A 15,568-nucleotide genomic window follows, 5' to 3' on the forward strand; every position below is an offset into this window, starting at 1 on the left:
GCACACGCACAATTTGGGGTTGTGTTTGCTTCAGGATGCGAACGGGGCTCCAGAACGGACCCCCGTTCACATCCTGAGGTACCACTGTAATGAAATAAACAAGAGATTTAATTATTAAACAGATTTATCGTACAGACAGAGGTAGATGCTCTCGTTAGAAATGCATGACCAAATAAAAATTAAATTTTTAAAGGTATTTTCTCTTGAATGCTTAGAAACTTCGGTAAATAGATTTGAACCAGCGTTTCCCAAACTAGGTTCTCCAGTTGTTTTCGGACTACAGTTCCCATCATGCCTGACCACTGGTCTTGCCAGCTAGGGATGATGGGAGTTGTAGTCCAAAAACAACTGGAAAACTGAGTTTGGGAAACACTGGATTTTCTTTCTCCTCTAGAGGTAGTCCTGCCTTAATCTGGCCCATTGGTGGTGATTATTATTATTATTAATATTACCTGTTTTATCCAAGGATACGGTTCCACGATGCCTTCCAGGATCCCCTGGGCTGGGCTGAGGAGCCCCGTGGCTTCACCCTGGGAGACTTCTCTGCCTCGGAATTGGTGGCTCGCTTGACTCCAGGGTCTCCAGGCCCTGCCACGGTCGTGCTGGATTCGCTGAGCTGGCTGCTTCTCCGTTTGCCGTTTGCCGGCGTCTGCCAGGTCCTTCTGCAGCTGCCTAGGAGAGCAAAGGCTGCTGGTGAGAGAGGGGGGATGTTTTCAGGGAAGCCTTGTTGTTTAGTCATTTAGTCGTGTCCGCCTTTTCGTGGCCCCCTGGACCAGAGCATGCCAGGCCCTCCTGTCTTCCACTGCCTCCCGCAGTTTGGTCAAACTCATGCTGGTAGCTTCGAGAACACTGTCCCACCATCTCATCCTCTGTCGTCCCCTTCTCCTTGTGCCCTCCATCTTTCCCAGCATCAGGGTCTTTTCCAGGGAGTCTTTTCTTCTCATGAGGAGGCCAAAGTCTTGGAGCCTCAGCTTCAGGATCCGTCCTTCCAGTGAGCACTCAGGGCTGATTTCCTTCAGAATGGAGAGGTTGGATCTTCTTGCAGTCCATGGGACTCTCAAGAGTCTCCTCCAGCACCAGAATTCAAAAGCATCCATTCTTCGGCAATCAGCCTTCTTTATGGTCCATCTCTCACTTCCATACATCACTACTGGGAAAACCAGAGCTTTAACTATACCGACCTTTGTCGGCATCAAGGAAGCCTAAAGGTAAAGGTAAATTAGGTCCATTAGGACCATTAGGTCCAGTCGTGGCTGACTCTGGGGTTGCGGCGCTCATCTCGCTTCTGGGTCATGTGGCCAGCATGAATAAGCCGCTTCTGGCGAACCAGAGCGTAAACGCCGTTTACCTTCCTGCCGGAGCGGTACCTATTTATCTACTTGCACTTTGATGTGCTTTCGAACTGCTAGGTTGGCAGGAGCAGGGACCCCGTTGCGGGGATTCGAACTGCCGACTTTCTGATTGGCAAGTCCTAGGCTCTGTGGTTTAACCCACAGCGCCACCCGTGTGCCTTATACCACCCTTATATACCCTAGGAAGCCTAGGGTAGCTTTAAAAGAGGGTTGAGCAGATTCATGGCAGAGGGGGCTGTCAAACCTTACTAGCCGTGACGGCTGTGTTCTGCCTCCACAGTCAACGCCCCGAATTCCAATTGCTGGAAACCACAAGAGGGGAGAGGGCTGCTCCTGTGTTCGAATCCTGCTTGCAGGTTTTCCATAATGGGCACGCGACTGGCCACTGTGAGAACAGGATGCTGGACTATTTATTAGAGTTTAAGAATTACAAAAAAAAGAACAGCAAGCAGTGAACAGTTACAAAACCTCAAAAACAAAAGAAAATACAATAAAACAAAACAACAACAGTACATCAAAACATTAAAAAAAAGAAACATTTAAAAAACACAAACCTTTAAAAAAATAGAAGAAAAAAGAAAAAACAAAAAAACCCCGTATTTTCATATCCTTATCTTTCATTTGCTTATTTCCTCGACTTCCTCACACCTCCTTTTTTTGTATTCTAGTTCAATTAATTATTCCAGCAAATCCTTTCCCTCTTTCTCAAATTTAGTTCCATAATTTATCTTAACGCAATTTAACCTTAAGTTTTGCACCTTTACCCATTGTCAATCTATTCATACTTAATTCTTTATAACATTTCTGCTAAAGTCATATAGCTTCTTTCCAGCATCCTTCTAACATTCATTAATTTTACAATATTTCTATAAATAGTCTTTAAACTTTTTCCAATCTTCTTCCACCGACTCTTCTCCCTGGTCTCGGATTCTGCCAGTCATTTCCGCCAGTTCCATATAGTCCATCAACTTCATCTGCCATTCTTCCCGGGTGGGTAAATCTTGTGTCTTCCAATACTTCGTAAAAATTTTTTATTGGTTTTACAGAATGATTTTAAACAATACAAACAGATAAAAAAAAGACATACAAACATGTAAAATTTCATAACCTTTTTTTCATATCCCTCTCTTCTCGGACTCCCCCAAACCTCCCCTTCCTACATCCCAATTTCCAAAATTTATTTCAGCAAATTCTAATTAATTTTATCAAATATATTTTTTCTTATTCTTTTCTTCAACTTAATCTTATGTCACTGTAATCTCCTTTTCTTTCTCCAAACCTCGACATTTTAACATTCCTCAATTTTATAATAGTTCTTAAGGTAAATTTTAAATTTCTTCCAATCTTCTTCCGCCGTCTCTTTCCCCTGCTCACGGATTCTGCCAGTCATCTCAGCCAGTGTCATATAGTCTATTACCTTCATCTGCCACTCTTCCAAGGTGGGTAATTCTTCTGTCTTCCAATACTTTGCGATGAGTATTCTTGCTGCTGTCGTAGCATACATAAAGAAATTTCTATCTTTCTTTGACACCAATTGGCCGACAATGCCCAAGAGAAAGGCCTCTGGTTTCTTAGGAAAAGTACATTTAAGTACCTTTTTCATTTCATTATATATCATTTCCCAGAAAGCCTTAATCTTCGGGCACGTCCACCAAAGATGATAAAAAGTACCTTCCGTTTCTTTACACTTCCAACACTTATTATCAGGCAAATGATAAATTTTTGCTAGCTTGACTGGGGTCATGTACCACCTATAGATCATTTTCATAATATTTTCCTTTAAGGCATTACATGCCGTAAATTTTATACCAGTGTTCCACAACCATTCCCAGTCAGCAAACATAATGTTATGACCAATGTCCTGTGCCCACTTAATCATAGCTGATTTAACTATTTCATCTTGTGTATTCCATTTCAGCAGCAGATTATACATTTTTGACAAATTCTTAGTATTGGGTTCTAACAGTTCGATTTCTAATTTTGATTTCTCCACCTGGAATCCAATTTTCCTGTCTTGTTTATGTACCTCCATTATTTGATAATAATGGAGCCAATCTCGAACCTTGGGTTTCAATTTCTCATAACTCTGTAACTTCAATTTATCTCCATCTTGTTCCAAAATTTCCCAATACTTTAGCCATTCAGCTTCCATATTAAGCTTTTTCAGCGCTGTAGCCTCTAAAGGTGACAACCATCTAGGGGTTTTACTTTCCAACAAATCTTTATATCTTATCCAAACGTTATATAATGCTTTCCTGACAATATGATTTTTAAAGGCCTTATGCACCTTAATTTTATCATACCATAAATATGCATGCCAACCAAATGTATTATTAAAACCTTCTAAGTCCAAGATATCTGTATTCTCGAGGAGCATCCATTCTTTCAGCCAGCAAAATGCTGCTGCTTCATAATACAGTTTTAAGTCCGGCAGGGCAAACCCCCCTCTTTCTTTTGCATCCGTCAGTATTTTAAATTTTATTCTGGGCTTTTTGCCCTGCCAGACAAATTTCGATATATCCTTCTGCCACCTCTTGAAACAATCTATCTTGTCCAGAATTTGTAATGTTTGGAACAAAAATAACATTCTAGGCAATACATTCATCTTAATAGCTGCAATTCGGCCTAACATTGACAATCTCAAATTTGACCATATTTCTAGATCTTTTTTAATTTCCGACCAACATTTTTCATAATTGTCTTTATACAAGTTCGAATTCTTAGATGTCAAATAGACCCCTAGGTATTTCACCTTCTTTACCACTGTCAAACCTGTTTCATTCTGGAACTTCTCCCTTTCCATGACTGTCAAATTTTTTTCCAAAACTTTAGTCTTTTGTTTATTCAATTTAAATCCGGCCACCTGTCCAAATTCTTGAATTAGCTCCAACACCCTCTTTGTACTAGTGTCTGGCTCTTGTAAAGTAAGTACTAAATCATCTGCAAAGGCCCTTAACTTGTAATGTTTGGCTCCGACCTGTACACCTTTAACCTGCTGGTCATCTCTAATCATATTAAGCAACACCTCCAGAACAGAAATAAAAAGTAAAGGGGAAATTGGGCACCCCTGTCGTGTCCCTTTTTCTATTTTAAATTCTTCAGTTATCACATTATTTACAATCAACTTAGCCTTTTGTTCAGCGTATACGGCACCCATACCATTCTCAAATCCTTGGCCTACCCCCATCCCATGAAGATTCTTTTTCATAAAACTCCAAGAAATATTGTCAAAGGCTTTCTCCGCATCCACAAAGATCAGAACTGCTTTAGTGTTTATATTCACCTCTAATAATTCCAGAATGTCTATTATGTTCCTCACATTATCTGATAAATGCCTTTTTGGGAGAAAGCCTGCTTGGTCCTTATGAATCTTCTCCATCAACACTTTTTTCAGTCTTTTTGCCAGAATGTCTGCAAAAATTTTATAATCCACATTAAGTAATGATATTGGGCGGTAGTTCTTAAGTTGAGTCTTTTCAGTCTCTGTCTTTGGTATGAGTGTAATATACGCTTCTTTCCACGATTCTGGTGCCCTTTTCCCCTCCAAGATCTCATTACAGACTTCCTTTAATGGTTGTACCAACCACTCCTTCAAAGCTTTATAGTATCTGGAAGTCAGTCCATCTGGTCCTGGAGATTTGCCCAGTTGCATATTTTGAATGGCACTCTCTATCTCTTGATCTGTTATTCTCTGGTTTAGATCCACCTTACTTTGGTAGGAGATTTTTTGTAGTCCATACTTTTTAAGGAATTCATCTATATCTTCCTCCTTCTGCGGCCCTTGTGAATATAGCTTTTTAAAATAACTCAAAAAACAGTTTCTTATCTCGTTAGGTTTAGAAATATTCTTTCCATCCACTTCTAGGCTTGTAACTGTATTTAGTTTCTGTCTTTTCTTCAGTTGCCAAGCCAGAAGCTTACCACATTTATCTGCTGATTCAAAAGTCTTTTGTCTCCAATACTTCGCGATGAGTATTCTTGCTGCTGTTGTTGCACAGCCTGCTCCCTTATATCCCTGCCTGATCGCTGAGGTCTTTGGGGGAGTCAAAGACCTCTGCTAAGCATCTCCCAAGATAATAACGCCCACTCACATCATAAAGCGCTAGTAACCCACCTACTCTCAGCAGCCAGAAACATCATAGCCAGAGACTGGAGAGACTAGTCAGGAGTAAGCTGGACCAATGGTACCAAATAGTACGGGAAACAGCCTTATTAGAAAAAAGCTAACCAATAAACCATAGCTGTCAACTTTTCCCTTTTTTAAAGGGAAATTCCCTTATTCTGAATAGGATCCGTTGCAAGAAAAGTGAAAAGTTGACAGCTATGAATAAACTGAAACTGACACGGGGGCAAATAGAAGAAGACGCCTTCACCCCGGTATGGTTCCCCTTTATCACATACACAGCCCAACAAGACAACAACAAGAATCCACCGACAACATACAAATCAATCTAGCTAACCCAATTCAAAAATACACACACACACACACAGACCCCCTTCTCACACAAAAACAAATCTCACTACAGCCAAGCAGAGACAAGCAACCACACCCTAAGCCACCCCCAACCTCTCTCACCACCAAGGAAATACAACAAGCGGATAGCAAGAGAACCCACACAAGTAGTGCTGACACAAAACCCCACACATACACTAAGTAGATGAATAGAAGCATAACTACCTGACCCCACCCTACTCACCATTCCCCCTCCCCCTCTTTTCTTCCTAACCAATGGGTAGGCAAACTAAGGCCCGGGGGCCGGATCTGGCCCAATCGCCTTCTAAATCCAGCCTACAGACGGTTCGGGAATCAGCGTGCTTCTACATGAGTAGAATGTGTCCTTTTATTCAAAATGCATCTCTGGGTTATTTGTGGGGCCTGCTTGGTGTTTTAACATGAGTAGAATGTGTGCTTTTATTTAAAACGCATCTCTGTGTTATTTGTGGGGCATAGGAATTCGTTCATTCCCGCCCCCCTTCAAAATATAGTCCGGCCCCCCACAAGGTCTGAGGGACAGTGGACCGGCCCCCTGCTGAAAATTTTTGCTGACCCCTGTCTAACACTGTATCTAACACCAATGTCTCGCAAGAAATGAAACTGATTTGTAGAAAACGCAACTTGAAAAAAGAGACAACGCGTGTATTTTTGTAAACTAAGAAATCTTTAATAAAAATATATTAACAAGAAAAAAAAGGCTGTTGTGCTGACGTGACGGGTCTCATGGCTTTCCCAACGTTTCCTGATCTTCTGCAGGTCTGAAAATTGCCCGGCTGGTGACCCTCGTCCATGGGGACTTGCACCATCTTGGACAACTAGAAGCCTTGCATGCCTTGGCTCGCGTTATGGTGGCTCTGGAGCTGGCGCCATGGAACGTGTGCCAGGGGGACGAGGCTCCCCGAGTCGCTGTCACCTTGCACAGGAAGAAAGGTGGCAAAGTGCTGCGGAAGGTGAGGCTGGCCGGGTGTCAGACGGGGAGGCGGAATGTGCCTGGGGAGTGGGCGGCGTAGCAGGCGTGTCGGGGAACTGCCATCGGCGGAGAGGTGAGAGATAGAGGGGAAATGTGTTACAGGGAGCCTCTGAAAATCTTGCGAAGCAGTTCCTCCCCCGGCGAGGAGGAAAGCCCCTCCTCCAGTGAAGAAGAGGTGCAGGGACCAGGGGATGCTAGGGAGAGCCTCAACACACTTTTATGCTGGGGGAGGTACAAAAACCGGCCACTCCCAGATTCTGCTAGCGATTGAGCCAGACATGAACTTATGATGCTCTGCACTGTAAATAGTTTGCACCAAGAATAGGTAAAGGTAAAGGGACCCCTGACCATTAGGTCCAGTCGTGACCGACTCTGGGGTTGCGGCGCTCATCTCGCTTTACTGGCCGAGGGAGCCGGCGTACAGCTTCTGGGTCATGTGGCCAGCAGGACTAAGCCGCTTCTGGCGAACCAGAGCAGCGCACGGAAACGCCGTTTACCTTCCCGCCGAAGCGGTGCCTATTGATCTACTTGCACTTTGACATGCTTTCGAACTGCTAGCTTGGCAGGAGCCGGGACCGAGCAACAGGAGCTCACCCCGTTACGGGGATTCGAACCGCCAACCTTCTGATCAGCCAGTCCTAGGCTCTGTGGTTTAACCCGCAGCGCCACCTGCGTCCCTTGCACCAAGAATAAAGCCTGGAAAAGACAGGTCGGAGTCCTGCCTGTTTACTCTCGAGCAACCACACCCGCACCTGATAAGGCGTAAATCCTGCCTCCTGAGAATACACAGTTTCCTTGCACCAAGAGTTAACTTCCCTTACTAGGTGTGATTTAGTGCTGACCTGCTCCTGACACCCCTCGCCCCTCTTTTGCTCCCTCCCAGAAAGAACGCTTCACGCTCCTTCCGGGTTTTCTCCTGAAGCACCTTGGCGAGGTGCCACGGGACGGCGTTTCCGAAGGGGGCCACCCAGAGGATGGCAGAGCTTCGCCTACGGTAGGTGACCTTACTTGCTTATTTACCGTATTTTTCGCTCCATAAGACGCACCCAACCATAAGACGCACCTAGTTTTTAGAGGAGGAAAACAGGGAAAAAATATTCTGAATCAAATGTTGCCTAAACTACTGTATTTAATAAACAACCGGTATATCAGAATCATATTACAGCCATGTAAAGTGAACAGCAGTCAACAGTGGCATTAAGAACCATCATCACTTTCATTAACGAATGAAGAGAGACTTTAAGATTTGAGTACTCTTCTAGTCTTCTGTGAACCCCAAGAACTCAACACTGCTAGAGTCAGAATTGATGAAGCTTAGTTGCTCACAATCACTGACATCACTTTCTTCGCTGTCTTCATGTAAAATACCATCTTCGCGTGCAAGCCCCTTTTTCCAGCCTCCTCCTCTCCATCCCTTTCACCCAAACGCCTCCGGTGACGTCTGCAATTTCTCCCCTTCCTTGCTCCCTCTCCTTTGCCCTCTACCATGACTCTACCATGACTCACAGCAACCTACGATAACTGGTCTCCCTTAACCCAGCTTCTTGGTCCCCCTCCTCTCCGTCCTCTTCCTCCCCTCTCTCAGCGCTTTGGAGCAGCCTGCCCGCTGCTCCAAAGCTTGAGGAGAAAGGGCAGGCTGCTGGCAGAGCAGCACCCCCTACCCCCATTCAGCAGCCCAGGAGCGCGGGGCATGGGCGCACAGCCCTCCCGCTGCTGCAAAGCTTCCCGGGGCTGCAGGGGGAAGGCGAGGATGCCGGCAGAGGAGCGCGGCTCCCCCCCCCCAAAGAGCAGCCCAAGAGAGTGCCGCACTCTGGCAATTTGGCTCCAGGGACCACACATTCGCTCCGTAAGACGCCCAGACATTTCCCCTTACTTTTTAAGAGGAAAAAAAGTGTGTCTTATGGAGCGAAAAATACGGTAGTTAAGCATCCAGTTCTGTGGGCTCTGGGGCTTGCGAGTAGGCCGTTTGTGCCAGGGAGTCTGCAAGTGGAGGAATGGTAAGGTGGGGGTGGCAGCAGACGAGACGGGAATCTCGTTGGGTGCTGGAGCTCCAATAATAATAATAATAAATTATTTTTATACCCCGCCCTTCCCGGTTCAAAAACTGGGGTCAGGGCGGCTAACAACAAATTTAAAACAGTTATAAAAACAGCATAAAATACAGTATAAAAACATGAATGACAGTAAAATTCGAAAATCAAAAATCCTACCCAGTGCCCTTAAGGAGTAACAAGATGCAGGTCTCAGACTCCAGAACCTCCTTTCTTTGCTTGGAACATAGGCACCTGCCTTGAGTTGAGTCAGACGTTTGGTCTGTCTAGCTCAGTATTGCCTACACTGATTGGCAGTGACTCACTGGGGCTTCAGGCAAAGCTTTTCTCCTCTCGTAACGCTAGAATACGTGGCCGGCCAGTGAAACTGAGCGCTGGGAGTTTCAGGAAAAATTACAAACTCATACAGAGATTACAAACGCAAGGATATGTATATCCAATTATGGATCAGAAATCAGGACAGGGCCCTGTTTCAATGTACAGTGGTACCTCGGGTTAAGTACTTAATTCGTTCCAGAGGTCCGTACTTAACCTGAAACTGTTCTTAACCTGAAGCACCACTTTAGCTAATGGGGCCTCCTACTGCTGCCGCGCCGCCGGAGCACAATTTCTGTTCTTATCCTGAAGCAAAGTTCTTAACCTGAAGCACTATTTCTGGGTTAGCGGAGTTTGTAACCTGAAGCGTATGTAACCTGAAGTACCACTGTATTCACCTTCATCAGCTAATTTTTAAAGGGTCGTGTAAGTTTGAAGAATTCATATAAATATATCCTGTTATTTTCTACGTTTCTCAGAGATAACAGAAAAGCTCAAGATACATGGTGATCCACCCACACGTAGTTGTTATCTCTGAGAAACGTAGAAAATAACAGGTTATATTTATACGAATTCTTCAAACTTACACGACCCTTTAAAAATTAGCTGATGAAGGTGAATACATCGAAACAGGGCCCTGTCCTGGTTTCTGACCCATAATTGACTTCTGACTTCTGCTCAATGATTGAAACTAAGACCTTCATATCGAATCTGACTGTGGACTAACATGAACTTACTGGTTTCTGACCCATAATTGGATATACATATCCTTATGAGTTTGAGTTTGTCATCTCTATTTGAGTCTGTAATCCTTGCCAGAAAACATACTTTTGAATGGATTAGTTTTTGTTACAGTTGACTATTGATTTGCCAGTAGGGACCACTCCCACTATTGAAACCTACATTGGCCTGAATTCTTGGTGTGCTTTTTTCTTGGTATATTTAATAACAAGAACTCCATCTTGGCTCGCAAGGCACTAGGGTTTCAGGCCCACCCGGATCCTGCCTCCTGCCCATTAAATTTGTACCCATTTCAGAAAATTGGCTTCCAGGTGGAAAAATCAAAACTGGAAACATAACTGTTAGGTCCTAAAGTTAAGAATTTGCCAAGAATGTATAACTTGCTGTTGAAATGGAATACTCAAGATGAAACAGTGAAATCTGTTATGATTAAATGGGCACAAGATGTTGGACATAACATTATGATGGCTGACTGGGAACAGTTATAGACCACAGGTATGAAGTTCACCGCATGTAATGCCTTAAGAGAGAATATTATGAAAATGATATACAGGTGGTACATGACACCAGTCAAGCTTGCAAAAATCTATCATTTGCCCGATAATAAATGTTGGAAATGCAAAGAAACTGAAGGTACATTCTTTCACCTTTGGTGGACATGCCCAAGGATTAAGGCTTTCTGGGAGATGATCTATAATGAAATGAAAAAGGTATTTAAATATACCTTCCTGAAGAAACCAGAGGCCTTTCTCCTGGGCATAGTCGGCCAATTGGTGCCAAAGAAGGATAGAATTTTCTTTATGTATGCCACAACAGCAGCAAGAATTCTTATTGCAAAGTACTGGAAGACACAAGATCTACCCACCCTGGAAGAATGGCAGATGAAGGTGATGGACTATATGGAACTGGCGGAAATGACTGGCAGAATCCGAGACCAGGGAGAAGAGTCGGTGGAAGAAGATTGGAAGAAATTTAAAGACTATCTACAGAAATACTGTAAAATTAATGAATGTTAGAATGATGTTGGAATGAAGCTAAGGGGGTTTTAGTAGCAATGTTACAAGGAGTATGTAAAAATGGACTGCTAACAGATGAGAATATACAGTTATTACATATTAAGACAAAGGACTAAGATAAAAACAAAGAGGGAAAGGATTTGCTGAATTAACTTACTGAACTGGAACGCAAAAAGGGGAGGTGTGAGGAGGTCAGGGAAACAAGTGAATGAAAGACAAGATATGGAAAGACTGATTTGTTTTTAATTGTTTTTACTTTTTTGTATTTTGTATTCTCTTCTTTCTTTTTTTATTCTTTTATTCTTTTTTTCTTTTTCTTATTATTACTATTGTAACTTCTTTTTTTTATTTTTGAAACTTTAATAAATATCTTATATAAAAAAATAAATAAATTTGTACCCATTTCACCTGTTCCAAGGCTGAGATTTATAGCAGCTGTCCCATCGCTTTGCTGTCAAATCTCCCCCTCCTGCTGGTATTGACTGGGCTTCTTCTCCTCTCAGGCCGACCCAGCCGCCAACTTGACCTTTAACCTGCGCCTGTCGGAAGCTGAGCGCCGGGCCAAGGAGTCCGTCCCTCTCCCGTATCAGTTCAGTGACGAAAAGTAAGTCCTTTGATTGGGGGGGTGAGGTGAATTTATTGTTGTCAATATTTGCCAAGTGTCTTTGTCTTGCTTTCACAGCCCAATTAAAAACATTAAAAGCCTACCCAGACCATAGCTGTCAACCGTCCCTTATTTGGCGGGACAGTCCCTTATCCCAGCGCCGTGTCCCACTGCTGTCCCTTATTGATGATGTCCCTTAAATTTCCCGGGTTTCAAAGGAAGCAGCTCCTCTCCCTCCCTCCCTGCCGGCCAGGGAGGAGGGAGGCTCCAACTGGGTTGCTTGGCTGCGTTGCTCACCCAATAAGGAGTCTAAGAACGACTGGGGGGTGGAGCTTGCATGCCTTGTGCCAATCAAATCAGCCGCGTTGCCTGGGGACTCGCCTTTGCTCAGCGCTTCCCAGCGAAGAGGTGACGGTGGTTTTCCTTGCTGCATCCCCTTTGCTGGGTTGCTGCGCGGTGGGAACTTTGGCTCGGAGGGGCTCAGAAGTCGAACATACCTGTGCTTGGAAAATCCCTTATTTTGGCTGCTGATCCCTTATTTTTGAGACTGTTGGTCCCTTATTTTCAAATTTGTAAGTTGACAGCTATGACCCAGACATAGAATTGTACTCTGCGTGTTTGCTTTTCAAGTCTGCTGGATGCATCTGGGCTGTATTTAATGCAAACAGCTTACAGAACTCGAACTCGGGCCTCGATACCTGACAGGCCACCTCCTTCCCTGCGGTCCCTCTCGGGTGCTGATTTTCGGGGAGAGAGCCCCCTTGGTTATTCCATCACTCTCAGAGGTTTGTGGAGTGGGAACAGCAGCCTATGAGAAGGCCTTCTCTGTGGTGGCTCCTAAGTTGTGGAACTCCTTCCCCACAGCGGTGCTTCAGGCAACTTCACTATTAAGCTTCCGGGCGCTCTTCTTTGCACAGGCCTTCTGTGACCCCCTTGAGGTGTATATTTTCATGACCCGCCTTATTTCTGTGATTCTAAATTGTTTAACTATGGGGCTATCTGTTTAGCCCATTTTAGTGTTGGCAAAGTTTTAAAATCTTCCTGGATGTTTTTAACTGTGTATTGACAAAATGTACTTTTTTCTGACTGACGGTCAAATAAAAAGGATGATGATGATGATGATGATGATGAGAAATTGTTTAAAACTGTATTTAATGTTGTAGTCTAACGTTAGGAGACCCCCCACTTCCCCTCTCAGAGCTAGTTTCCCAGAATTCTCTGGGAAAGAGGGATAGACTGTTAAAACCACTCTGTGAGTTGCATCTCTCCGAACAGAACAGGAGGGTTTCCTGGCAACTCTCAGCACCCTTGACCAAACACAGTTCCTAGGATTCCCTGGGGCGGAAGCCATGACTGTTTAAAATGGTATGACACGGCTTTAAACATATAGTGCAGATGGGACCTTACTCTTTGTAAAAAAAATAATGGATGCCTATGGCTGTAACTCCCTAATAATAATAATAATAATAATAATGATTTATTTATATCCCGCCCAACTGGCTGGGCTTCCCCAGCCACTCTGGGCAGCTTACAACAAAATATTAAAATACAGTAATGCATCAAACATTAAAAGCTTCCATAAACAGGGCTGCATGGGACACGGGTGGCGCTGTGGGTTAAACCACAGAGCCTAGGACTTGCCGATCAGAAGGTCGGCGGTTCGAATCCCCACAGCGGGGTGAGCTCCCATTGCTCAGTCCCTGCTCCTGCCAACTTAGCAGTTCGAAAGCACGTCAAAGTGCAAGTAGATCAATAGGTACCGCTCCGGCGGGAAGGCAAACGGCGTTTCCGTGCGCTGCTCTGGTTCGCCAGAAGGGGCTTAGTCCTGCTGGCCACATGTCCCGGAAGCTGTACGCTGGCTCCCTCGGCCAGTAAAGCGAGATGAGCGCCGCAACCCCAGAGTCGGCCACGACTGGACCTAATGGTTGGGGTCCCTTTACCTTAAACAGGGCTGCCTTCAGATGTCTTCCAGAGGGACATTTTGGCAGCACTAGAGATTGGACGTTCGTGCCCTGATTTATGCTTTATGTAATTTTTAAAATTTTGCACTGGCAGGGGCTGATGGGAGTTGTAGTCCAAAACCACCCAGGGGGCAAGGCTGATTTGACTTAATTTTATAATGAATGATTTTAGAGTGTTGTACTGTTTTATTGTTGTTAGCTGCCCTGAGCCCGGCTTCGGCTGGGGAGGGCGAGATATAAATAAAATTTATTATTATTATTCTCTGACCGGCATTTCCCCCCTGCCTCTAACCCCCATTTCTCGCCCTGTTGCAGGAAGTCATCTCTTCTGCAGACGCCGACCAGCCAGGCCAAGATCTATTATGAGCCGGATGCTGCAGATGACATAGACGAAGAAGACCCGGACGACGACTTGGATGTATGAGCGATGGGGCGTCGGCTGCGAATGGAACATTCCGGTGCCTTATTGAAAGCCGCCATCTTGGATGGCTTCTCTTGGCTTCTTCCCACTTGAACATCCGCCTTGGACCCACCTACGAAGGGGAAATCGTCCCTCGCCTTGGGAATAGATGCGCACAGCTAATAGGAAGGAATCCTCCCTGAAAGGGCAGAGACACAGAAGCCCCTGAAAACTTCAGGATGTTCCTGCAGGAGCTGCCACAATCAATCTCTTTTACATGCTAAATGGACACAATCCTGACCCCATCCTGCTATGGATATGCAAAGAGGAGGGGGTTAACACAGGAAGTTATTCTGTGGAAAGAACATGTGTGTGTTTTTTGAGGATAAACAAATGAAGCTTTTAAAAAACCGGACATGGACTGGTGATTTATTTATATTTTTTTAAGGAAAAAATGACATATCACACCCATTTCAATATTTTTCACACAATAGTTTGCTTGGCAAATATTCAGTGTTGTGGTTTTTTTACAGCTAAAAATAAATTCTGTCCTAGCGTGTTGTCAAAGTTATGAAGCTATGCTCCTTTATAATAGGAAATCTGCCAAAATATTGACACTTCCGGCATGGGTTGCCTTCCACCTGTGTTATCACGGACTTTTAAAAACGATTTTCGGAAAGCAGACACTATTTCCGACGGACGAATCCTAGATATGTCCGGGAAATCCAGGGCGTATGGCAGCCTTACTTTAGAAATGTTTTGGATGTTCCATTTTATAAAATTATTTGTATACCGCTGTATAGTAAAGGTAAAGGGACCCCTGACCATTAGGTCCAGTCGTGGCCGACTCTGGGGTTGCGGCGCTCATCTCGCTTTACTGGCCGAGGGAGCCAGCGTACAGTTTCCGGGTCATGTGGCCAGCAGGACTAAGCCGCTTCTGGCGAACCAGAGCAGCGCACGGAAACGCCGTTTGCCTTCCCGCCGGAGTGGTACCTATATATCTACTTGCACTTTGACGTGCTTTCGAACTGCTAGGTTAGCAGGAGCAGGGACCAAGCAACAGGAGCTGACCCTGTTGCGGGGATCCGAACCGCCGACCTTCTGATCGGCAAGTCCTAGGCTCTGTGATTTAACCCACAGCGCCACCCGCGTCCCAACACCCGCTGTATACAAGATATCAAAGTGGTTTGCAGCAATAAAAACATAAAGCAATCCAGTAAAACCTTGAAAAGTTAAAAACAGATGTCAGTTAACCATTGTGGAAGGATATATTCTTAAAACTGCCTGCCTTGGCCTGGCGAAATAGAATTGGTTTTCAGCAGACGTCTGAAAGTTGGCACGGAAGGCAGAGGCTGAATCTCTAGTGGCAGGGAGTTCCTTATGTTCAGACAGCCTCGCTTGCTTTCAAAGAAGTGTGGTTTCTCTCTGAAAGCTGCCTGCTTACGCTTCAAAGGTTCTCCCCTCTTCCTTTTTTGACAATCCAGTGCAGGTGCATTTAACCTTCCTGGTGCCGTAGTCGGATTCCTCTAATTCGAATTCTTTGCCTTTGCAACGCCTGCTACCTTCTAAGATGGGTTGCCTCAGTACTCATGTGTGGACCCTCCTCCTACCGCGAAAAGCCCACCACCTTTTTGGACACAGCATTTGCTGCCTGAGGGAAAAA

General features: G+C 44.6%; 1 protein-coding gene across 1 annotated transcript in view; it reads left to right on the plus strand.

Annotated features, from left to right (window-relative positions):
* Positions 1-14,476, plus strand: part of ELP5 (elongator acetyltransferase complex subunit 5) — a 16,617-nt gene extending 2,141 nt beyond the window's left edge. Inside the window, exons 4-8 of the mRNA XM_080980072.1 lie at positions 467-693; positions 6,604-6,797; positions 7,701-7,811; positions 11,444-11,544; positions 13,821-14,476. Coding sequence (XP_080836198.1) covers positions 467-693; positions 6,604-6,797; positions 7,701-7,811; positions 11,444-11,544; positions 13,821-13,929 — 742 coding nt within the window. The 3' untranslated portion in view covers positions 13,930-14,476. The remainder of the gene's footprint in view (positions 1-466; positions 694-6,603; positions 6,798-7,700; positions 7,812-11,443; positions 11,545-13,820) is intronic.
* Positions 14,477-15,568: the final 1,092 nt, after the last annotated feature.

The sequence above is a fragment of the Podarcis pityusensis genome, assembly GCF_964106645.2.
Source record: "Podarcis pityusensis genome assembly, chromosome: 13".
NCBI lineage: Eukaryota > Metazoa > Chordata > Lepidosauria > Squamata > Lacertidae > Podarcis > Podarcis pityusensis.